The sequence below is a fragment of the Gallinula chloropus genome (assembly GCF_964237585.1).
Source record: "Gallinula chloropus genome assembly, chromosome: 2".
Taxonomy (NCBI): domain Eukaryota; kingdom Metazoa; phylum Chordata; class Aves; order Gruiformes; family Rallidae; genus Gallinula; species Gallinula chloropus.
The window spans coordinates 39769546-39796243 of record NC_140086.1 but is presented as its reverse complement, the minus strand read 5'-3'; the positions used below and the strand labels follow the sequence as shown (position 1 = coordinate 39796243).

General features: G+C 40.7%; 1 protein-coding gene across 1 annotated transcript in view; it reads left to right on the top strand.

Annotated features, from left to right (window-relative positions):
- CLVS1 (clavesin 1) overlaps window positions 1-26698 on the top strand; it is a gene marked incomplete at its 3' end in the record, with an annotated part of 97704 nt that overhangs the window by 25702 nt on the left and 45304 nt on the right. The window contains exon 2 of the mRNA XM_084279997.1: window positions 3125-3299. Coding sequence (XP_084136123.1) covers window positions 3125-3299 — 175 coding nt within the window. The remainder of the gene's footprint in view (window positions 1-3124; window positions 3300-26698) is intronic.

The following is a 26698-nucleotide window of genomic DNA, read 5'->3' as shown; positions in this document are numbered from 1 at the left end:
TATTTATTTTCATGTTATGCCTTTGGCTAATCTCCCCACCAAATCCCTCAGCTAAACCATCTTCATTTTTGTTTTACATTATTGTTCCTTACCACTAGCTTCTGTTGGGCTAACTTCCCATTTTCCAAAGGATATTTGAAGAACCTCTTTTGTGGTACCTTTCCAATCAGCCAAGGCAGATAGACCCTCTCCCTCCCTCCTCCTTTTTGTCTTTCTGGGGCTTGTGCAAATCTTTTGTAACTCATTAGTGGCTCACTTCAGTAGGCTCCATGCTGAATCCTTATAGCACCTTACACAGTTCCCTTTGTGTAATAGTAATTTATTTCATTTTTTTTGTGTGTGAGAGAGTTAAACTGGTGGGGAGAGGGGCTGGAGGAGGGAAGAGAACATTAAGCAAAGGAACAAAAGAGATGGACTAATAGAAAATGGTTCTGTGTTCATGCATAGAAAATGATTTGGATGCAAATCAGTCACACAGCTGAATGATTTCCCTCAAAGCCTCAAGATTAAGAAGCAGAGGGCTTCAGCCTCAAGTGGCACTCTCTCTGATTTCTATCCAGGCCCTGCATTCACAAAACAGTGTGCCTGCAGACAGCCCACCTGGAGGACTTATGTGCTGCTTTCATGTCTCCTTCTACTCATCTGAAGAACGTCTTTGTGTTCACTTTATTTCCTACGCTGTGTCTTAAAAACTGCAAATACATAGAGGGGGAAGGGATCTGGGCAGGGGACAGCCTGTAGCACAGATTAGTTACATACTAAGAAAACTGGGTGCCATATGTCCTAGAAAAATAGTTTCTACTGAAAGTACAGGGAAGTACAGGTGGTAATTTATGTAGTTCCCCAACTGAGATTGGAATTCCTCAGCATAGAGACTGAGAGGAAGGTTTTGCACCCAGTCAAATAAAATATTTCATTGTGATTTGGAGTTTAAGTGGATTACATTACCCAGCCTTTAAAAGCATCACAGGTAGCAGGATGATGAATCTGACTTTGAATGTTCTACTAAGAAAAAATCTTCCTGCAAATGAAGGATGAAACATCTTGTCATAGCGTGGCCCTGCTTTCAGACCTGCAGTAATAATAAATATTCAGTTAATTTTAAGGTTTGCAACTGTGGGGTTAAATCGAGCTGTGGATTAGTTCATCTTCCCCAATTTAGCCTTTCCATGAATGATGATGTCATTCTGTGTTGACACCAACAAGAGTGGGGAAGGCTGGCGTGTGCGTGAGGACACTTCTGAAGCAATTGCTCTTCTCTGGGAGTGCGCACAGGGCAGTTCTTTTGGAAGGCTGACCCCCCTTGAGTAGGGATGCTGGGGTAGAGAAGCACAGCCTATGTTAAGTAGATATGGCCTAGGGGAGCAATTACTTTTTTCATCACTGAAAGTCTAATAATTTGGTGCCACTGTTTGAAAGCCATCACCCATTTCAGCTGGGCAGTGGGTAGTATATTCATATCATAGTGTTTCAAAATAAATTTAGACTAAAAGTAAATGTCAGTTGCCAAAACAATTGGTACGCCTTCACCTCACGTTGCTAAGGAAAGTACTCCTTCAGTTTGTCTGTTTAGCACAGCTTCCCCATATGATTTGGAAAGGTCAAGGTTGTCCTGTTACCGCAAATGAAGGAGGGGTGGCCTGGTACCCAACAGTAACAAAGTTAAATATCTCTAAGGTATATGTATTTTAGCTACCTCAATAATTATACTTCAGAGAAGCTTCTAACTTAGGCAGACAGAGTTCAGAAACAGCATTTTCAAGGGACTGTATCTTTAGAAAAGTAATGTACTTGAAACATGCTGAGAGAAAAGAGAAAGACTAAGAAAACACTTCATGATTTACTTCTAAAAGTAATTTATCATGCGCTACTGCCATTCAGGGCTAGAGATCTTGACAGTAGAGAAGTTTGTTTTGACTGCACATAGATTTTTTTTCTCTCGTGCAGAATTTGAAAAAAAACCCACTCTTGTAGGCTTAGATGACTTGTTTTAAATTAAAGAAAACAGGAGAAAGGATTAAATGAAAATCTCCGTGGGAGAACATGGTGAGAGATTTCCCTGTAACAGACCTCAGGCCTCATCAAAATTTCACAATTATGCAGAAGTAAAGCAGACCACAATAGCAGCATGTTACAATTTCATTTAACAGACGGTTAAGCTGTACTTTCTGAAGCTTTCCTTGCTTGTTGACCTCTAAAACTATCTGTTGTTTGTAAATCATCTCAATGAGAAGGACAGATGATGAGAGAGCCTGATTCAGCATAGTCAGGTGTAAATATGGAATAAGTCATTGTACCGTCAAACTTGCTTTTGTGAAATGCATGAGATGCCAGTAGAGAGGAGCCCAGGCTTCTCACTACAGATTTTTACATTAAAGAAAGCATTTCAACATTTTCTTCTCTCTCACTTGCTATCTCCTTCAGGGCCTCCAAGGATTCTAATTATTTTCCCAGAGCTACAGGAAGCCTTGCAGCCAGCCTATTGGTAGCTGCTAATTAATAAAGAGTTCCCATTTTGCGTGGATGCAGTATTTTCCATGTTGCATTTGGTTTGCAGAAATAAGGCAACAGTCAGACTTTATTGTGCAAAGCCTTGGATCATTCCATCCACTCAAGCAGGAAGCTGGAGACCCTAATTGTAACCATACCATTTATATTATTATCATACAGATTTATTTCCTTTTCTGATTTTCCTCTTTCTAACAGAAAGAAAAAGAGGTGAAAAAACCCAACAAACAAAAAACCTGGTGAAGTATATCCAAAGGAGAAGGGATTTAAACTGATATCCTGAATCTGTTTCATTTCACCACAGAGAAATATTTTCCCAAAGTAGCTTAGCTAAAATCTATTGTAAGGAATGCCGGAAGAATCGAAAAGATTTAATTCAGGGTTTATTTTATCCATCAGTGAGCAGGACTTATCACATCAAGCAGAGGAATGTGAGGTTTGGAGCAGGAGTGCTTTAGTGACTCCTCTGAAACAACTCTCTTTTCAGAAGAATTCTACCAGAATAAATAAATCCCTGTCCCTTGCTCATGACCCATCCCCAGCAAAGCTGACTATCTTGAGGTTTGAAGATAACTGCAACCATTGCTTATTTTTTTCTCTCTTGCTTTGGCTTTAGGAACTCCTTCATAGATATCCTTCGGGCTATCCTACTGTCGTTGGAAGTGCTCATTGAAGATCAGGAACTTCAGATAAATGGCTTCATTCTTATTATAGATTGGAGCAACTTCTCCTTCAAGCAAGCCTCCAAGCTTACGCCGTCTATCCTCAAACTGGCCATTGAAGGGTTACAGGTAGGTGGAGGGTAATACATGTACCTGCAGTTCTAATTGTTGCAGCCAGTGGTTTTTGTCTCACCAGGCCCTGAGGAGGGTGAAGGGTGGTGAGAGAAATTAATCCAGAGTGCTTTAGTGTCCCATCCACTCTCAAGATAGATTTACAGATGTTTCATTTTGACTGTCTTTCACTTTTATTTCAGCTGTAAATCAGTGTAACCAATGTGTGTGTTACTTAGTGCAGCATTAAGGAGAGCTATAGATTTGAGGTTTAATCCATCAGAGAATTCAGAGGGATTAAAATGCAGCAGCATCTGCCTTCTGGAGTGTGCAGTCTGCATTCAAGAACATCTGTATGCAGAGGGAGGGTTTGCAGGAGAAAATAGCAGCTCCCTCAGCAGATAGAATTGTGCCGTTTTACTCATGTGCATGTATTTCAGTTGGAGGGAGATGAGGAAGAGGGAGGACAGGCTCCCTGTCATGCCCTAATTCTGACTGCCTCAATTTGTCACACAGGATCCTCTTACATTATGGTTCAGACTGTTTAGGGGCCGCACATCCACTTGGTGCTTGCAAATAAATAGGAACAAGCTAAAACCATGTGCTGTTACAGGGTTGGGTAGAAAGTGAGGACAAGGCATCTGGGCTGTGATGGGGCAACTTGAGGATGAGGATAAGCTGTGGTCCTCAGAAAAGACCCTTTCCACTGGACTCTGATGAGTCCATCTCTGCTTTTAGACCTCAGGTGGATTTTTAGGTTTGAACTAGTCTGACACAACCTTCAGCCAAGTGACAGGAGATAGGACAAGGGGAAATGGCATTAAGCTGCGCCGGAGCAGGTTCAGATTAGATGTTAGAAAAAATTCTTCACTGAAAGAGTTGTCGGGATGTGGGACAGGCTGCCCAGGGAGGTGTTCGAGTCACCATCCCTGGATGTGTTTAAAAGATGGGTAGATGAGGTACTTAGAGATATGGTTTAATACAGGACAGGTACAGTTGGACTTGATGATCTTAAAGGTATTTTCCAACCTAGTCATTCTGTGATTCTGTGTAAGTGTGGGCATTTGATAGAATCCAAGAACCATTTAGGTTGAAAGGACGACTGGAGATCACCGTGTCCAACTCCCTGCTCAAAGCAGGGCTGATTTCAATATTAGACCAAGTTGCTTAAGGATCATATTTTTTGGAGCTACATATTTAGAAGGAGAGATTTTATAATTGTTTTTCCATCTTATTTTTAGTACTTTTTAGGTACCCTGCAGTCATAAATACCTCAGGAATGATCTTCCCTGTTTTGTGTGTACTTTAACTTTAACTTATATACTAGAAAGAACAATTTGTTCTAATACTTTCTTTAATAACAAATTGCCTGCAATTAGATCATGATTATCTCTACTTCGTGCTATCATTCAAATATGAGGTAGAGAAATCTGCCAGCAATTTTATGCCTGTGTTCCCTTTTCTGGGAATTTTCATCTACTCTAACAATTTAGGAAGTCATGCTGTGCAACTAGTCCCTTGGACAATACCTTATATTCTCCTGCTGCTACTATCACTTCTTCATCTGCCTTCCTTCACAGCATAACTTTCTATGGTTCAAAAAAGCCCTCTAGTCAGAAGGAAGAGAAAGCCAAGTAACATTCATAAGGAAATAAAATTCCAGGAAGGTGTCCTTGTGCCTGTCCAAACTTTGCACTTCCAGCTCTCCAGTAAGAGGCAATTCCAGCCTTCATCCCATCAAATTTCTGGCCATGGCCCTGCCAGGTTGTCTCCCTGCTGTGTGTAGTGAAGGGACATGTCTGCCTTATGGCAGCTCCAGCTTTGAACAGTGGAGAATAAAATTATTCCTTTCGAAGCCAGTCTCCCCTTCTGTGCTTGTTCACAGGCTCTTCTTCAACATCCCCACTACCTGGAGGGACCACTCAGTTTATTTGTAGCTGTTGGCAACACTGTGTTTCTGGAAGTTCCTAAATTGGTTTTTATGATGGTATCATTAGCCTGACATCCTGTGCTGGGCAATTTAAGGAGGCTGCCTTTCTTGTTGGTAGGTAGGCATTTAATTTCTCATTTAAAGTCATGCTACTGTCATGTTCTCCATGAAAAGTAGAAATATAACTGTCTTTCTAAAAAGCAAAAATTGCGATAATGTGTCCTAGACTTTTCTAACCACTGGCGGGCTTGACGAGTTGTAGGAGTTGTGAATACTGCACTCGGATTTAACAGGAAGCAAGTCATTCATGCTTGTAAAGCACACATTTAGCAAACAATGTTGTTTAGGGGTTTTTAGGGACAGTTTTTTCCCCATTTTCATTGAAGTCCCTTCATTAAGATTTTGTTCTATTCCTATTTTAAAAGAACTACGGCTATTCCAATGTAAAATTTATGTAAAAGGTAACTGAAAAGCAGGCGAGACCTACATGCAGAGAGAGTCTCAAAATGAAGTACATACTGTTCAGGGAGGTCATCAGAAGTGAAAAAGTCAGGTTCTGATCTCATAAGATGATGATGTCTGGAAAAAAATAAATTGTTTTAGTCTCCTGTTATTTCTCACAGCCAAGGCACTGTGCATGTACAGACCTAAGGCAAGCAGATTACACGGCTATCCCAGTCCTCCTTTCTAAGAAGAGATTTTGGGTCATATTAAGTCCTCTGTAAATCTATTGAAGTGGATGGATTGAAGGAAAATAATTGTCTCTTAGAAATTCTGGTGGGATTGAGCCATATGTATCTGAGACAGAAACTTCTAGCCTTTCATTTTTTTTTCATTTGTATTCAGTTTACTTCTTCCCTCGGATACCTGCTGCAATGCATTACCACTAAGTGACGAGAATAAACATTACACAGGTGCATATGTTAATTCATCCTGCATTGCAAGGCCAATATCAGTCAAATCCAATAGACTTGGCTGCCGAGATTAATATGTTGCTACTGTATAGGATGTTCAGTTCCAAATGCTGCAAAGTGTGTAAATATTCACGTAGATGAAGTATGAGTTACATCACTATGTGTCTGAAAGTGTATTTTCTCAGCACTACTTTGTTGTGTTTGGATTTCTGTATATATTGCGTCATACACGATAGTTCATTATGAATCAATGGGACACCTACTCTGTTTATCAGTTATGCTATTTAATCACTTAAAAGTAGCCTCGTGTCTGCACTTTAAACAACAGTTGTTCATATGCTAAACAAGTATTTGTACAGTATGGCAATTCTCATTATGCCACAGCAGTGCAGGGACAAATGTGTTCCTAGTGCCTAAACCACCTCTGCTAATGAGCTCTGCTCTTTTATCACCAGGAAATTGCTGCTCTATGCTTTGTGCTCATACTGTACTCCTTCCTAGACCTTACTGATCTTTTGAGTTTTGACACATTAAAGAAAAGATTGTCATGTGGATGGAGAGGTTGGGAAAGGGTTGTATAAAAACCCAACCTATTTTGCCAATAACTTGATGTGGTTTGATTTTTGATCCTTATTCTTTTAATGTGAACAGCTTTTCCCCTTCACATCATATTTCTCCCCTCTGTTCTCTTCATCTGTGAGTTATACTTCTCTCTATGTCACACTGATCTTATAATTATCCTTTGATGGTAGACAAAATTTGTTTGTGGCTTAAGATAATCAGAGACTGATCTTTTGGCATTTTGCATAACAGTTTAGAAGCATCAGAGTCTAATGGCAAAGGCAAGAAATCCATGTTGCAATCATGAAGCAGGTAAATCGTGTAAAACATGGTCACAACAATCCTTCTTAGTGTGCGAGATTTTTGCTACTGTCTACTGGTTTTGAAAACCTGTAATAAACACGGGAATTGGGGCTGAAGAGTGTTACAGTAAACATAGCCTGAGTGTCCACTGAAGCCCAGATTTATTTTTAATGTTGATTGGGCTTTGCTCAGGCAATGTAGTTGCTTTGCCTCCAAACAGGACCTTTTGATTTTAGGGTGCTTCTACTAATGAATAGTAAGAAACACTATGTGCTTCTGCCTTATCCAACACCAGGGATATGTGCTACAGTTTGTAGTATGTGAGTGCATGTACCCATATAGAAATCCCCCAGATAATCCTCTGAAATTAACTGAAGAACTTCAATAGCAGCCAGAAACATTCTAAAACTTTCAGAGCAGCACAAGGTCTAATCTCACCTGCCATTGCTTTGGTGAAAACAAAACAAGAAGGACATTGTCTACCAAGATCTAGCTGAGCAGTTTATGGCACAGATGAGCAAGCTGGATTCAAAAAAACCAGATCAGGCTTGCGCTCCAATGTACCTAATTCTGCCTTACATAAAGGCTAACTTATCCCAAGGCTGTCTCAAGGTACTGAAACAAGTAGGGTGAATGTTTATATCTTAGCCAAACTCTTTTCTTTGAAATTCTATAACACGCAGTTGTGTTCACATATGTGAGGGCAATGACTCTTAAAAACCAGCCCTGTGCCTACTTTGTGACAATGATGAAACACTGTGGGAGAGATCTTTAGGATTCAGTAGGGCTTTGATTCAAATTTCACAATCATTACAGCAGATAGCAGTAACAACAGGAAAGAACAACTAAGATCAGCAAACAGGAGTTTGTCTCCAGATTTTCATTTTCAAACTGACAGAAGTTATGAACAACGATGTCCATTAGGAGATCAATTTAAATTATTTCATTTTGTTTTAAAATTATGTGTAGTTTATCATCATCCAGTGAAAAATTGAAACTGGTATTTCTGGGAGGAGAGGTTAATGAAAGGAAATCAATGATATTTGACATAGGAACACCTTAATCAGATGGTGTTACCAATAACATTTTTCTGTAAAAAAAAAAATAAAAATCTTCAAATAAGAGCAACTTGTATGATTTTCTCTTAGAAAATTGTTCATGGTACAATATTCCAGAACAGTTTTGATGCTGAGATCAAGCCAGCTAATCAAGCTAACAGGTTTGTTTGGATATTATTGGAGGTTATCCCACTTCAAAATCTGGAGTGAGATACCAGATTACAGAAAACTCCTCCTGCTTAGAATTATATGAATCTTTTTGATCTTTAACATGAAGAATAGATTTTAAAAGTTTCTTTTTATTTCTTTTTTTTCATTTCCTCCTACTGTAATTATGTGGGATCAAGAAACTTTATGTCATTGAAATTATAGCAGCAGATTACTTGTCTCTTGACACTATTATTTTATACAATCAAATATTTTTCATGTTGTTTTGGAAGAGCTAAATATATAGTATGGTTAAAATGCAGACTAAAAGGTAGAGTTTGAAGGAAAAAATACTATGACAAAGATGTAATTTGTTTGTTTTTCCAAATCTTAGTTAAAAATATGAGCTTTTAGAGCTAATAGATTTTTCCAGTGGAAAACATTTTTTCTGGAAAAATGCCATGTTTTCCGAATAGGAGTATTATGGTGAAATATGTTTCCAAAATTTTCTGGAAAACATATGGAAATATGTTTGTTTCAAAACTTTTCATTTGTAAATGAAAATACTTAATATTCCATTTCATTATGAATGCTAAGAAGTGCTTGATTTCTGTCTTGTTAGAATTTCTTGCTTTCTCAAAGTCGAAATCAAGCTGAGATAATTAAACAGTATTTCAGATCAGCAGGACCTGGGTTAATGGGTATGACTGAAATCTTTGTTATGCTCAAACTGGGAATCTGAACAGAACCCAGCGAGTCCTCATCCATCTGGAGACTTTGCCAAACCCCATGCCCCACAAACTCCGTTTGTCCTTCAGCAGCCCAGACCCTGGAGCAAGGAACTGCCTCGTCTCTCCTTGTTTAAACACATTTATACTCTGAAACCTGAGGTAGATGTGATCTCTTTGACTTAGTACTTCAAACTGAACTCATTATGAGCCATGTGAAGGATGCAGGCTATAAGATGCCTTACATAATAAGGATAAGATACAACTAGTCTTTCTGTAGAGTTTCTGCTACTTGAAAAATTTAAAGTAACTGAGAATCCACATCGTAACAAACTGAACAACACTCTAAAAAGACTTCTTCTAGCTCAGCTTTTCTGTAGAAATCTGTCATGTAGGGATAAGCCTATCTAAGCTATAAATATCCTATGATGCTGTTATGTCTCATCAAGTATTTATAATAGGTCTTATTAACAGAAAAACAGAGTGCTTTCTGTCACTGCCTACTGAAGGCAGAACAGATCAAATACTCAGTAATAGAAGCTAGGCAAGTAAAACCACATATATAGGCACATGTATGCACTTGCTTGGACAAGGACAAGCAAAAAAACCGTACCACCTAGTGTTAAAAGCCCCTCAATGTAGACTCTAAAGCTGATTATCTCTGCAAGACTAAATGCAAGCTCAAAAGTCACTCCTTCATGTCTTTGGCTGCTCCTCAGTCTTTCAGGTTGAACATGCAAAAGACAAAACTCAGCAGAGAGCTCAGGCCGGTTGCTGGGGCAGTATGACTGGCTGGGGTTCTGTGCACATCTGCAGAGTAATGCTGTTTTATAGGAGCCAAGAATTGGACCCTCCTTCCCTTCCCTTGTTAGAAAGAAACCTGCTTGGATGCAGACTGTTTTTCTTTCTTTCTTTGTATCTAGAATTTAAAGACACATAAAAAATGAAGGAAATATTTAGATTTTCATAGAATCATAGAATGTGTAAGGTTGAAAGGGACCTTTAGAGGTCGTCTAGTCCGACCCTCCTGCAGTAAGCAGGGACATCTTCACTAGATCAGGTCACTCAGAACCCCATCAAGCCTGATCTTGAGCCTCCACTACCTCTTTGGGTAACCTGTTCCAGTGACCTACCACTCTCATACTGAAGAATTTTTTCCCAATATCCAAACTAAATCTACCCTTTTCTAGTTTAAAACCGTTATCCCTTCTGTTGCTATTTGCCCTCATGAACAGTTCTTCCCCAGCTTTCTTATAGGCACCTTTCAGGTATTGGAACGCCACTATAAGGTCCCCTTGAAGACTTCTCTTCTCCAAGCTGAACAAGCCCAATTTCTCAGCCTGTCTTCACAGGAGAGGTGCCTTTGATCATTTTTGTGGCCCTCCTCTGGATGCGCTCCAACAAGTCCATTTTCTTCTTATGTCAAGGGCTCCAAAGTTGGACATAGTATTCCAGATGAGGTCTCACCAAAGCAGAGTCGAGGGGCAGAATCACCTTTCTTGATCTGCTGGCCACACTTCTTTTGATGCAGCCCAGGATACAGTTGGCCTACTGGGCTGCAGATGCACATTGGTGGCTCATGTTGAGCTTCTCATCCAGGAGTACTCCCAAGTCCTTTTCCTCAGGGCTGCTTTCAAGCACATCATCTCCTAACCTCATGAGGTTCTCCTGGGCCCACTTCTCCAGCCTGTTCAGGTCCTCCTGGATGGCACCCTGTCCCTCTGGCACATTGACCTCACCACTCAGCTTGGAGTCATCAGCAAACTTGCTAAGGGAGCACTCAATCCCACTGTTAATATCATTAATAAAGATATTAAACAGAACTGGTCCCATCACAGACCCCTGAGGAACTTTGCTTGTCACTGACTTCCATCTGGACTTTGAACCATTGACCATGAACTTCAACAAAGCCAAGTGCAAGGTCCTGTATGTGGGTCAGCATAGTCTGAAGTGCAACTACAGGCTGGACAGAGAATGGATTGAGAACAGCCCTGAGGAGAAGAACTTGGGGGTGCTGACTGATGACAAGCTCAGCATGAGCTGGCAGTATGTGCTAGCAGCTCAGAAGGCCACCCATGTCCTGGGCTGCATCAAGAACAGCTTGGCCAGCAGGTTGAGGGATGTGATTCTGCCCCTCTACTCTGCTTTCATGACAATCCATCTGAAGTACTGCGTCCAGCTCTGGGGTCCTCAGTACAGGAAAGACATAGAACTGTTGGAAACAGTCCAGAGGAGGCCACAAGGATTATCTGAGGGCTGGAACCCCTCTCCTATGAAGATAAGCTGGGAGAGTTGGGCTTGTTCAGCCTGGAGAAGAGAAGGCTCCAGGGAAAATCTTGTTGAAGCCTTCCAGTACCTGAAGGGACTACAAAGAAGCTGGGGAGGGACTGCTTGCAATGGCAGGGAATGACAGAACAAGGAGAAGTGGGTTTAAACTAAAAGAGGGTAGATTTATATTATATATTCAGAAGAAATTCTTCACTATGAGGGTGGTGAGGCCCTGGCACAGGCTTCCCAGAGAAGGTGTGGCTGCCCCTTCCTGGAAGAGTCCAAGGCCGGATTGGATGTGGCTTTAGACAACCAGGTCTAAGGGAGGGTGTCTCTGCCCATGGCAGGGGGGTTTGAACTAGATGGGCTTTGAGGTCCCTTCCAACAGAAAGCATTCTATGATTCTATGAATGACGTTCAGTGACTGGAAAAAGGCTTCAGATCAGAATTTAGCAGATGCTATAAGATGCAATGGGATACTCTGCTTCCCCAACATCTGTGGCAAAAAATGTATTTCTTGATTTCAAACCCAGTACTTACGTGAGATGCAAGTTTGCATATTTACACAGAAATTTGGATGAAGCCATTTGCAATATACATACATAAAAAAACACACAATCTTTTCCACTAAAGGCTGTCTCAAAAGTTCCCAAATCCGTTCCCTAGTTATATTTTTCATCAGTATTAGAATGTGCTTCATGTTAAATAGGTGTGTTGAACTGCTGAACATCAAGTCACAACTAATGATGAGCACTTAGTGTCCATTGAAAAAAGGTCAGTTTGAATCATTCCAGAAATGCTCATGCTATCTGTCTTCAGCAGCTGTTGTGATAGGTAGAATGAGTACTCTCTGAGCTGTCAGCGAGGGTGCCTTTGAAATTATAGGAGACGAGAAAAGGGATTGACTCATTATATATAAAGTAAAGGTAGATAAACAGACTTTGCTCTCTGCAAGAGAAGGCCTATGCTCATTGTGTGCCTATCATCTCTGGGGAGTTGACTGGAACAAGGAGAAAGAAAAGCATAGTAGGCTGTAGACTCACATTTGTCACTTGAAAATTGGAATTATCTGCTTAGTAGAATTGATCAGTCCAGCCATGTTTGCCAGTTGGAACATTTGGCTGTGAGTAAAGGATAAGCTGCAGTGTGGACAGCCAGAGAGGCTGGATTTGTGAAGTGGAAAGTCTATTTTTTTAATGCCAGTTATTACATTTTAGGAAGGATCTCATTAAATTGCTGATAAGAGTTAGGAAGCAAATGCTCTTTCAGACCTGGCAAGGAAAGGAGGAAGTTTATTGCAGTAAGATTGCATATAACAAAAAGCAGGTATTTCTTACCAGTAGCCAGTGAAAAGGCAGCTGGAGCTAACACAAGTATTGCTCAGACCTTCCTACGAACATGGGCATAAGTAGCTCATACTGTATATTGAACATTTCTTTCTCTCATAAAATGTGAATGTGGCCAACTGTACCTAGATTAATCTAGATTATCTCTGTCCTCATTAATGTCAGAACTTCAGGAGTGATGCATCTGTAGTAACTACTTAAGTCTTTTACAACCACACAACCCTTCTCCTTTCTAGTATGGAAACTGAGTGAAAGCTTCCCAAAGAGAGTACTTGCTACAGATACCGTCTTGCTACGAGAAACATGTAAAGCAACTAGCCAAAAACGTAAAAGGGATTGCATGTACAAGATTAGACCAGAAAGATACAGGAGTAGTGACATCTCCATGAGACTTATGTACCAACAAAGGTGGAACAGGTCTATTTTCTTTGAGAGGTGGGGTGGTGATGAGGATACATGTGGGTAGGGAGACGAAGGAAGTCAGAGCAATAAGAAGAGTGATGATATGACTGTACACTGTGATATATGGCAAGGATTAACCCCTAAGCACAGGTAGATAAGGGTTTGGAGAAGGTTCATGCTGGAGCCTCCTTGACAACTGCAGACTGAAATTGACATCTCCTGGGAAAACATCTTTGGCAGTGTAAGATCAGCTGTCTCTTTACACCTGGGGCTCATGGTGCCCTTTCCAGCACATGCCTTCAAGGATGTGCTGTAGCAGTGGAACTGGCCGTGGGTCCCTGACTGCTGCAGTACAAGAGCCAGAGCCCCGACTCTGTGTTTGCATTGTCTGCTCTGCTGCTCTAGGCATGGTAATACTTTCTGGTACAAGGTTTTAACAAAAAGCTGCAGACATTTTAAAATCCTGTGTGGTCATATGTATGTATATAGTCAATATGTATGGTCAACATGGTCAAAAGAGACTACCATGTTTTCAGCAAGTTTGAGGTAAAGTCTCAAATTATGCAAATGGGAATTTTGCCTTTGCCTTGATGGAGGCTGTAATTCCACCCCTATTACTCTATCAAAGGAAGTGGTTTTCCAGTTCCTAAGAAATTTCCAGGCTTCAGAAAATGTCCCTCAACATTTGAGCACTTTTTGGAAATTTTTTCACATCAATTAAAACTTCTTGTCTAGTGATCTTGAAGGACTCTGGTTTGTTTTCAAACATTTTTATGTCTCTTTTTAACTGTGTAGAGCTTAACACTTGAAACAAGCATTCCTGAACAGCAGGGGTTCCTTGATGCAAAATTGTCAACCTGAAACATCTCAAACATTGCAGTCTTCCAAGGAAAGATGAAAACATCAAGTGAAAAACTCATCCTACTTCCTTCTCCTCTCCTTTCTACCCAAAGCCCCCTGCTAAGCTTTGACTTCAACAAATGAGCAATTTCTGAGGAAAAAAGCATTTCAGTGAAAATTCCTGCAGTAGCTGCACTGCCCTGTAATTCAAGTCTTCCTGTGATTCTTACAGGGTTTGTTTTGCATCCCTTTCTGCTAGACACATATTAGACCATTTGAATGTGTATTCTGCCTTTCACAGCGAGTGCTTCAAAATGTTTGCAGTAGAACCAGCAGAAGTGTAATAAAAATAATTTCCATTTCAGAGGAGGCTTTCTGAAGAACTTGAATCCACATGCAATGAAAATGTGGCTAAGAAAAAAAACATAGCTAACACAAATATAATTGCAAAGTGACAATTCTTCAAATAGCAGATGCATTTCATAAAATCATAGAGTCATAGAATGCTTTGGGTTGGAAGGGACCTCAAAGATCACCTAGTTCAAACCCCTCTGCCATGGGCAGGGACATCCTCCCTTAGACCTGGTTGCCTAAAGCCACATCCAATCCAGCCTTGGACTCTTCCAGGAAGGGGCAGTCACAGCTTCTCTGGGCAGCCTGTGCCAGGGTCTCACCACCCTCACAGGGAAGAATTTCTTCCAAGCATTTAATACAAATCTACCCTCTTTTAGTTTAAACTCACTTCCCCTTGTCCTGTCACTCCCTGCCATTGCAAGCAGTCTCTCCCCAGCTTTTCTGTAGGCCACTTCAGGTACTGTTACAAGATTTTCCCTGGATCCTTCTCTTCTCCAGGCTGAACAAGCCCAACTCTCTCAGGCTATCTTCATAGGAGAGGGGCTCCAACCCTCGATTCATCTTTGTGGCCCTCCCCAACAAGGCCATGTCCATCTAGAATGTCATTGAATAGGCAGTTTTTGAGAAGAAAGGAAGAAGCATCAAGATATATATATATATATATATATATATGATGAGCAAGAAACAAACTGAACATAGAATTCAGGCTTGTCTGGGCTTGCAGGGTAATGTAAGTCTTATTCTTCTAGAGAATTTAGAAGCATCTTTGAGTTAGGAGAAGTGTGCTCGGTAGCATGGGTGCTTAATGTCTGGAGGAAATGGTTTCTGGTGGATTGGATGAGAATATTCGTGTAAATGGTCATCTGCAGTACTTACAAAGTGTCCTGTAGTCTGTGATTCTGTGATACTCTAACTTCTGTGGGAAGTGTCATGCAGACTTCTCCTGGCAATACTAGCTTTACTAGGATTCGTTAACAAATAAAGAGAACCTGAAGTTGAAAGTTTCTTAGGAAATAAGATCACCTCAGCACAGCACAGATAGCACTTCCCTCCTTTGATGGTCCTTGCCTTTATCATATCATTTGATGTCATTTATCAAACTTACTGCTAAGTGTGAGGAAAGCTGTGAGGGGACAGTCCTAAAGAGATAAGAATTCCTGAATCTGTACTGCAACTGAAATTAATGAATTGCTACAGATAAAGCTTTGGACTTAATTAATCATTGTAAGTGGGCTTTCTGCTAACATTGAAGACAATATCTGCCACTATCTCTTGCTGAAATAAAATTAATAATTTTACCATGAAAAAAATTAACCCTCCATAATTCCAGGCAAACCACAAATAGTTTTTAATGAAAAAAAGAATGCCTGAACTCATAACCTAGCAGGTAGACCTCATTTTCTGTTGCTGTCCACTATTTTTGCTTAAGCTGAGTCAAGGATCACTACAGCATGGAGACTGTTTGCAGTCATTTGACACCATGTTTTGAAAAGCCACTCGAACAAAGGACTAAGGAAGCAGAAAAGAGTCAAGCTGCAGTTTGGGTCAGATACTGCCCCAGAATTTCTGCAATGAAGCTTTTTGACAGAAGTCAACATTTTCTAAAAGAAGCCCACAACATTTCATGCAGCAATAACGAAACAGTTTTGCCACGAGAGCTGCTTCTTGTTGAAACAAACAAAACCAGTTTCTCTGCCAGATTCTAACTTAAGGCTTTGGTATATCACCCCACATATTCCTACCCAGTCCCTGCCATAAATATGTGGGTTTGGAGCATCTTCTATCTGCCTAGGAACAATTTCTGCTGCAAATGGTAGGTCATTTCAGCCATGTCCATCAAATCAGCTAGCCATTATCCAGCTTTTTCAACTTCTCTCCCTCCCTGCTCTTTCTCTACCTTTGATATTGCTTTCTCTTCTAAATATTACAAGATAAATAAAGCAGTGAGGCAAACCAGGTGTGCAAGGTGTGCATTTTGTGGTGCTGAGCCCACATGGCTAACAGCATTAGATATTCAAACACACCAAATATAATTAACTATTCAAGAAATTTTCCCCTTCCAATTTGTTATACATGCCTGAGTGAATGTTAATGGGGTCACAGAGCTCTTTGAACTGCTGCTGACAGAACAATAAAGAGTTCCTGTGGTTTTCAAGAAACAGCACAGTATAATTTTGCTTGCTTTGCAAGGGCATTTCTTAATGATATCATTATACCCTCTAAACTCCTAGTCCACTCTCAGAAACTCACAACACTTCAAATGACAAGTTACCTTCTCTTCTCCCTGGGAGAATTGAATCTCAATTATAATTTATAATGTGTTACTTACTCAGTGAATATTCTTTTCCTGTGCCTCTGAGAGGTGCCAGCTATGGTATTTTAATGAAGCACCCCCATTTTATAGCCTCTCTCTTCTGAAACAGGAACAACAGCTTTTAAAGGGCTAAATCTCTTACCCAGTTTGCTGGCTAAGGAAAGCAAATAAATTCCATTTGAACTGTCTTAAAAGACAATGAAAATAAATTAGATTTGTCTCTGTTCCAGAGATAACTTATGCTTGAACAGTATTGCCTGAGAAAGTACAAATAACCATACTAGAAAATTCCTGCCATCTGTGACAAAATTCATTCAAATGTTTGAAGTGTTTTACTTTGACTGCTTACACCATTTTGAGGTTGTTTGTTTTGCAAAGATATTCTAGGAAAATTAGTTCAGGAATGTTTGTTAAACTAACACAATAAGTGAGTGTTGCTATTAGCTTGAGTAAATTTATTTGGTATCTAGCTCTAAGGATTGCCCAGCTTTGTGTGTATATAGGAAATAAAAGAAAAGAAGCCCTTTGTAGTAGTGCATTCCTTTTCTTTGAAGCCAATGCAGAAAATACATCTGTAGGATACCAGGTTTAGGAAAAAAACTAACCACCAAAAAAAAAATGCCCCAAAACCCAGGAAATAATCTTTCATGCTTCCAGGAGACTTTGCAAATTAGTCCTCTTTGATTTTTTTTTTTTTAAATTGGTAATTTTACATAGTACAAGTTCTGGAATAACATCAGCATATGATTCTCAGAGATTTGCTTTTAACAACAGGCTGCTTTGCTGGGCATGCACGCTTTTAAAAATAATCACCCATTTTCAACATACTTCCATGCAGTTAGTCGTCAGGCTGCAGTTAGCTGTCAGGCTGCAGCTTTCCCTCAGCATCAGTTACTTGCTCTCTGGACGGGTCACTAAGTATCTGTGCCACTGGCATGAACAGGGGTGAGTGATCAAGAATTTCAGCATGGTGAATCTCCAGGTATGTCACCAGCACTACTAACGCTGTGGTAACCACAGGCAAAAATCAATTTTATGTGTTTGGGAGATTGTGTCCAAGCTTGGAGAGCAACTTCATGCCACCTCTCCCCAGACCTTGAAGGCTGTGTTTTCAAGGTAGACCTCTTTGAATCTGGGCTGGTTGGCACATTAAAAGAATATGTAGAATAACTCTTGGTGGGAACATTTGATTAAAAATGAAACATCTGTTGACTTTTGTGCACACTGCATCCTTTTCAGAAGCCTGCCCCCAGTAGGGACAGCCTTGGAAGATGTGACACAGATGAAGACTCAACTTTTCTGATTTATTGGCCATTCAACTGTTGTGACAGGTGAAGCAGCTCTTGCAGCCTTTAAACCTTACAAAATACTGTTTGGACATGCTAAGTGCAACAAACCAATTTTAAAATGATTTATCTTTTATCTACCTTTCTGCCTCTTCAGTCACGTCCTCACTTTTCTCCCTGAATCTCTCCAATTGCTTATGCACAGCAGAGCTTTACAAGCTGGTGTATTGTTACACTGCCATTATGTGAGGTTTTATGAAGAAGAACAGCTAGTGCCACATCTTTTTTTATTTGTTTTTCTGTTTTGTTTGATGGTTTGTTTTGTTGTTGCTGTTTACAGAATTATGTATATGAGGTCAGTAGCAACACTTCGAACATGGATAAGCTTCCTGTCAAGAGGTAGCACTGGAAGGATATTTGCAGTAGTTTGCTTTGCAAAATACATCAGAAAACATGCTGTGTCACTTTTTCTTTTGTTGCCACATCCCCCATGTTCTTGGTGTTTTGCTCATTCTCAGATAATTTCTGCCTGAATTTAAAGCACCGTCTCTTCAGAAATTTTCTATCTACAATAAGCAAAGCTCAGATGGCACTTACTACTTTTACTGTCTTTAAAAGCTCTGAAAGAGTTGTAACGTATGGAGTTGTAGAATGGATGGTAATTCCTTTCATACTATACATTATTCCAGGACTTCTCCACTATCAGCACATGCTGAGATGCTATAGGAATGCAATAGAAGTGGTGTTCCATAAAGCCCATTCATTTTCACACTGCAGCAAAAGATAAAGTAAAAATGGGGATAAATTAAATAAAAATGGAGTCTGCCTTTAAAATACAACTACCTGAACGCTTTTATATCCTGCAGGTTGCGGGCAGGGGAGCAATAAAGAAATCTGGGCTTGCAAAAAATGTAGCAATGCCAAGTGGGGTGTGACCCCCACAGAAGTACAGTTGTTGATGGTGTGTTTAAAATCTACCTCCAGCAGAAGCAAAGCTTTGAACCCGAATTCATGGCAAAACCCTCCCCTCTGTGCAATGTCATAACTGAAGTCTGAGATGTCATAAGTAAAATCTGAGAGTTACTGCTCTGAAAAGCCAAAGGTGTGCAGGGCTGATACTTCACTGGTCTCACTAGTGGCACCTGTTACGAGTCACTAGTGTAAGGATGAGGAGGTAGCAAATGAAGCTACTAGGAACCATGTATGGAACAAATGAAGAGAGGCAGGTCTTCCTGCAGTGCACTGTAGACATGCAAGTCCTTGTCTCAAAGGATATGTGGATGCCACATGACGTCAAGAGACACTGGACTGGTTAGTACAAAAGAAATCCAGTGAGGGTAACTAAGGATACAGGAGTTACACCTGATTTTAAAGGCTGAGAATAACTGAAGGCTGACAGCACATCTTGTAAGACACGCTTACCTGTTCCTCCTCTTCCCTCTGCAGCTGAGTAGGGCAGCAGGTCTAGAGAGAATGCACAGCCAGATGGATCTATGGTCTGGCTTGCATGACTCTCTTCTGCTCCAGAAGCAGCAAAGTTTGCATCTGTTCTCAGTGATTCCTTCAGGTACTGACTGCTTGTGGTAACACTTGTAAAGCATTAGTTTCCAAGAGTCCAAAGTGGACTAAGCAGAAGTGGTCCTATTTTTTTCTCTGGAATGCAACCAGCATCAGGACGATGGACTGCAGTGATGGCTCAGGAGCAGCCCTTGGCACTGCAGGACTCGGTTCTCCACTTCTCAGTGCAATTCAGCAGTGTCAGGACATGTATTACTGCTTTATACTGAAATACATGAAAACAGATTAGTATTGACTCCTATGAATATTAATCAAGCCCATCATCTAGAAACTACAGTTTGCTCAGTGAGTGGCTCTGTTAGTGATGTTGCTGCCACGGCAGTGTATCTCTTTTTCCTTCAAAGATCTGTTTATTTCCAATTTCTAGGATGAGCACGGCATTTAAAAATACCACCTTCCGGGTTTACTAAGGAAGTAAGCAAGATCTGATTGTGTTCAATATGGTTAAAAGGAGAAAACAAACCACCACAATATCTCCCCTATCTCCCCCAAAAGAGAGAAAAACCACTGAGCCAGTGCTGTGTAAACTAACAGGAAATCATTAGATATATACTGCCCACCCCCTCCAAGCTACATGTTTCATTTTGAAACGAATCTGTACTTGGAGGCATCAGTAATTATTTCCATTTATTTTCCGCTTCAGTGATATGTAAAGCTGCAGTTTTGATATGGCTTGCCAAATGCCTCCGTTGATTTACATAAAAGGTTCACAGGAGGCAGAAATATTTGCCTGAAGGATAAAAATAAACATATTCAAGCAAACAAGATGCTAGCACAAATGTAGTAAATTCTGAAATTTAGAGGAAAGCTGATTGCATTTCTCCCTGTGCTTATCTAAGCATGACAACAGCAGAGTTTGGTGGATCGAATTCACAGAGCGTTCAGTCATCCCCACTGGTGCATCACTTGCTCCTAAACGGCACTGTTGCCATCCTGGTGACCTCTTTTGCAGGGGGCAACATGAAACCCTAATGAGTTGCTGGTTCAACCAAAGTGGGTGGGGGCAGGAGCTGATGAGCTGAAGGTCTGTTTCTCCTTTAATAAGTCTGGAGTGGCACCGCTGATGGGAAGGATGGAGAGGGAGAAACAGAACAACATTTTCCTCCACCCTCTCCAGCAAACCCCCACACACCCTGTCCTAGGGCCAGATGAAGCAATGACCACGATCATGAGGTGAAAGCTGAACTGTGGCACTGTTGCACTATTACTCCAGTGTCCCATGGAGTGCCTGAAGCACAGGAAGAGCAAAGGATCCCTTAATTCCCCAGATGTGCTCTGGCAGGAAACCACAGAGTCTTTCCCAGAGCTTTTCAGCTTCTTTGCATGAGTCCTGCACAAACCACAGGACTCAAAAGGGAGAGAGTTTCATTCAAAACCCTGCTGCTGCTGCACTCCACCTGGCTTTCTTTGGGGAGCTATGAAACCTCACAGTAGGTCCTCTCCTCCAGGTGGGCAAGAGACCATCAGTTAAGCCAGCTGCTCCATAGTACTGTTACAGCCTTCCTCTGAAAATGTTAAAAAAAACCATAATCCTGCTCTCTTTTATCTCCTTAGCGCTATGATTTTCAGGGGTTTTTATAAAACAGAGATCTAAGTACAAACAAAAAATTTAAGTCTTTGTATTTTCAGTCTGGGTTTTGAGGGTCTGAGGTGTATTCAGTTAATGTCTTCAAGATTTTGTCTGCTGCCATGAAGGTTGGAATAATTTTCTTCACGTTTTAACAAAACCCAAGCTTTAATGCAATGTCACAGGAACAGCAGATGAGCCTTTGAGGGAATCTGAAAACCACAAGATCTATTGCCTGTGCTGCTTCTGTATCTCCATGGAACAGGAGATTTACGTATGCACTCACTCCCTTGCAAGGTCCACATATAACCTGTCTACAGCTGCTGGCCTAACAGAAGAGGCAGATGCACTGGATGTGGTTGTGATGACAATGTGTTGGTTAGGTTGTAAGGTGGAGGAGAGATGGATGGAGAGGTACAGCCTCTCTCAGGCAAACACCACATAGCATCTGTTGCACTAAGCAAGCTTTTCTGAGCAGTGCCAACACATCCCTCCTCACCAAGTCCACATCTAAGTGTTTTCGAAATGTTGTTACTGTTTATTTTAATCTAAAATGGTTCATTTAGTAAAGACCATGTCTCCCTCCTTCCTTGAATGCAGTAAAAATAAGTCTTTGTAGATACCCTCATTGCTTACTTTTGCACAATGACAATGTGGGGTGGGTTTTTTCATTCTAAGCAAAGGGTTAATATTTAAGGAATCATATTCTTCCTCTTCAAATCAGAGAAACAAGGCTTACCTTAAGGATGAGGTGCTGCGTTGCTATTTGGTCCCACTAGCACTGCAGAATCAAGCCAGGAAGGAGATAGCAAGCTTGATTATACTGTCACTCTCACACTCCCTGAACTCCCATGAAGTGGGAATGAGTGAGACAGGAAGAGTCTGGTGTTATTGCTGATTTTGGCCTGGAACGCCCTCCCCCACACATCTTGCCCCTTGCAAAATGAAAACAGTTTGATTTGGAGACCATAAATTCAGAAAATTGTTCCTTTGATATTAGAGAGCCCCTAGTCTGGCTGTTGAAAGACCAGTTCAGACCAGAAAACAGGCCTCTACTTACTGATGTGTGCTATCAGCCACTGCAGCATCTTATCTAGAAGTCTAGTAGGATCCTCCATCATCTGATCTGTACTAGTGAACACTTTAAGGCTTTCTGGAAGATGTGTGCCATCCCTAACTGCATTTACTGGGCAGATTGCAACAACCATTTGGGGAAAAATTTAGTGGCTCTTGCTAAGCAGTAGTCTAGATCAGATTTCCACCTTGCTTCATCTTGTCCTTGAAAGCTCTGGATGGCTGAAAAAGAAGGACTCGACCAGATCTACTAAGAAGATTTTCAAACCCATAATGTACTTTTACTACTGGTTTTTGTTCCCCTTTTTGACACTGGCAGCAGTGTGAGGTTGGGAGACAAATTATTGCCTATGCTTTACAAGGAATCATATCTGTTCCTGTACTATGTAAAGGTCCAAATGAGGCAGCTAACATGGTTTTCCTACCCAGGTTATCCCTGTGCCTCCTCACCCAGCTGTTTTATCATAAAAACCAGATTAATAGAGAATATTGATCCATAGCTGTATCTTCACAGTGCCTTGTAGGAATTGGTGCATGGAGGAAGATGAAGTGTTCTTTTCAAAGGTGAAAAGAGGGCTAATAAAGTGATTAATGAAATAACCTCCTGCATTTTCATTGCAATGAGAAATCTCAATGGGAAAAAAGCAGTTCAGTGAGAATGAAGGAAATAACACTCCACCATCCTTGAGAAAGGAAGAACCATCAAGGTAACAACTGTGGTGCAACTCAGGTGGAAAGGGACTGTGTTTTTGTCAAGGATTGGTAGTGAGACTGTTTTGTACTCTGCATTGCATTCAACCATTGATGGTTTTAAAGACATCTGCAAAATAAGATAAATTTTTGCTGATGCAGCAGTCTGTCAGCAGGCAGCTGGGCTTCAGGGCACTCAGTCAATGGTACTGCAATTACTTACAAAGAAGATCAAGTAACCTTTAATTCTTTGCATCTTAGACCCCTTTCACATCCCCCACCTTCCTTTCAAATACAGGGCTAAAGAGAGAGATATAAAGGTAAAAATACTCTCTTTGGGGTTAATCTCTTTGACAAACAGATGTAAGGGGAAAAAGAAAACCCACCACAAAAAGAGGGAAAAAATTTACATGCACATTTTCTCCAGTTTTATTTTTCAAATCCTACAAAGAGGGAAGCTCCAGATCGAATTGTAGAATAAAAATAAGGAAATAAAGGGTCTAAATGCATCTGGTTTTTTCTGAAATACTTTTTTTTTTTTTTTAATTTGGTCTTTACACCCCTTTAAAGTACATTTCTGGGAACTGCAGCTATATCTAGTTTTTAGAAATCCCTGTGACATGCAGCAGCTATATCTTTGCTGGTGAGGGGGAGAGAGGCAGAAGATGCTTTGGTGGGGGAAGATGGGCTCAGCCAGACTTGGCAGCTCATTGCAGCAGGTGCAGGTATTGGTAGATGGTTCAAACAAAGGTCAAGAGATACAGATCTGAGCTGTCATCACTGCTAGGAGATCCAAGTTTGTGGGTCTTGACCACAGAGCAGGGGTGGTAGAGGATAGCCTGGGACAGAAGAGCAAGGAAGTTGGAGAATTTGGGAAGAGGGAGGTTTGGGGCAAGAGATTGGAGGAGCTGTGGAGATTCATAGTTGGTTGATGCTCTGGATGGCTTTTTCAGACGAAGAGGTCTGCTGTGTACTGTGGAGTTTTGGGAAGCTCTTATCTGAGACAGATATGTGGAATTAGAAATAAGTATGAATGAGATTTTTGGAGTGATAAGAACTGTGGGCTGTGGTGCAGTTTGAGACAAGTCAAGAGGTCCCCAGATTTGTTAGACCAAAAAGGGCAGAGAAAACTTAAGAGGTTTATGGGGGTAGCTATGGGGTACTTATTCGTTCTGGCAATGATCCTGGGGGGGGGGCACTCACAGGGGTCTACTGTACCACCCTATATCCTTCAGCAAAGAAACCTGCCTTTTTCCATACCACCAGGGCCAAGAGGTTCTGTCAGGTGGCCTGCAAGTGCAAATAGCATTTTTTCAGAGTCAGTAATTCTTAATACTTCACAAGGTCTATATCTATGCCTAAATATAGCAAATATGATTTTTTAAAATGGGGGAGTTAGCCTCCCTTTTTCTATCTCTCAATTAGCATGTGAAGCCAAAAGGATCTTGTCACTGCAGCCAAAGGAAAATATCAGCAGTATCCTAAGTAGGTAGCATCCATATGAAAAGTCAGGTCTTTTCTTCTCACTCCCCAGAGCTTGTTCTATCGAGAGTGATTTGCACTGGCTGGTCTCAGTGACTCCTGGGAGTATCATTCTAGTACCAAAAGCTCTCAGGACTGTATTAACTATGTGCTAGGGAGCTGCTTTGACAGGGGGGTTGGACCCGATGATCTCTTGAGGTCCCTTCCAACCCCTACAATTCTGTGATTCTGTGATTGTGATTTTACTGAATCATCTTTTTGTTTGGATATTTTTTTTTGTTTTAGTATAGTTTGTGTATATTTGTACATGACAGTTCTTTTAAAAACAATGTCAGGGCTATGATTTTGAGTTAACTAATTGGAGTTGAAAGCAGTGTCAGCAGCAGAGCAAGTTCTGAGGATAACTGTGTGCGTGACTCTCTACTGCGGCACCCTGCTTTCCACCAGTCAGCCTCTTACAGTGAAAAAGCCCACAACTCTGTAAACTACTTAACATGTTGCAGACACTAAGGAACTGGAATTTCTTTATACTTTCCCTTTTACTTACTGACACTGAAGGGATTCCCCCTTTGAAATCTCAAACCCCACAAAGATTGGCCATATATGCTTCTCTGTTCCTAAATTATTGGTTTTCCTCACCTCCTGATCTGGAGCCTTCTCCAGGTTGTGGTAGAAAGAGGTCAAAAATTTAATCTGACATATGCAGCTATAAAAAATAAACACAATATACCTGTTCATAGTTTAATCAATAGCCTTAGTTCTTTCTCTACCTTTGGAGTTTATAAATCGAGTTGTCAATACTCTGGTGCAGGTATTTCTCTTAAAGTTCATCAGAAGATTTGAAGCCGTGAGTGGCTATTTTTGTCTAGACCTATATAATACTCATTATGTTACAAACAAGTATTGCATTTATTTTCTTTCTCATATCCTCCAATTCAAAGCTCCCTTCTCCCCTCCAGCAGTACTTGCTGCGGGGGTTTTGCACAAGGAGCTAGAAAATGACTTTACAACTGTCACACCTACCCCAGACTGCAGAAAAGGTGCTCACCACATAGGCTTGTGAAGCTTCACAACACTGGGGAGCAATTATATTTTCCACCTCGTGGATTAAGAGTGTGAGGGGTACAAAGCAAAACATCTTTTTCAGTCATGGATCATCCTGCTGCAAATCTAGTATTAATCACTTCTGCATCTCTAAATCTTCTCACATGACTCATGACATGACAGTGTAGCACCAGTCACCTTCCTGACAGTAGTAATTGAGCTAAAAGCATGGGTAAGTTTAGATATTTTCAGAAATATAGGCATGTATACATATGTATGCATAAACGTAATGTGATGGTGGCTTGATGGAGGTCTTTTCCAGCATTGATGTCCTGCTGGAGCTCCAGTGAGCTCTTCACAGAAGTCAGTGTTACTGGGATTGCTGCCTGACTGCCAGAAGGTGTGGATCAGTGCCCCCCCATTCATACCAATCCGGAGGCCAAGGCTCCGTGTCTCATTGTCACAAACACAGGGGTGCATTTTTGTCACAGTAATATTTGCATGGATGTTATGGGAAAAATAACTCACTGAAAACTTTCCTGTTCAGGCAAGGTTTTATTCATGGCCCTGATGAGTTCTGTTTGTCATCAACTGTATAAGGCTGGGTTTTTTTTCACTGCTGAGTAAGGTTCTAATTTTGGGTCAAAACCCTTGGACCATTTCTATGTATGTATGTTTTGCTTGGTACAGGTCTTGTTTTAATAAGAACTGAGAGATTTTGCCTGCTGAAACAGCAGCACAGTGGAAATTTTACAATAGACTTCATATTAAACTTGCTCATATCTGCCTCAAATAAATTTTTTTGCATAGCTACCATTATTTTTATTGAATCACAGCTTTGCAATTTTACCTGTATCGAAACTATGAATAATATGCACACAGCTTTCTTCAAGTCATTTCTCACCTGCTTAAATTTCAAAAGTTACATATATTTCATAGGACTTGCTATTTTAAGCAGTCCTTTTTTCTTTCTTTGAATACAGATAAGACGCTCTATAGGGAAGGAGGTAAGATGTTTTATTTCATGAGTGATATTTTGCAGGAGATGTAGAAATACGAAATAAAAACTTCCTATTTTTTAGTTCAGAAAATTAAGGGTCATTTTCTCCTGGGACATTTTCTCTTCCATCCTCTAGCTTAAAGATTTTGTATCCATTTGAATTTTGCCAGCAGCAAGATCTGACGAGTAAATGTACCGCTTACATGAATTCCCAGAACTGACAACAAGCGCAAATCTTTTGCTGACTTCAGAACCAAGAATTTCAGCCTAGTGAGTAATTTCAAGCTATTTGCTCTTCTCAGAGTTTGTAATCTCAGGGAATTGGTTACAAAAGTGGGAATCCAGAAGATTTCTGCTACCATGTTTTTGAACTGCACATACTCATTTGTAATTCCACTGGGTAATGCATTTAGTGAAGGAAAGAGGAGTATTTCACATCACTGAAGTTCATGCATTTTTCCTCTAGTCGCCTAATACCTGACTTTCTTTCTGGCTGTGAATGACAGTTAATTGCAATTGACCAAATACTTC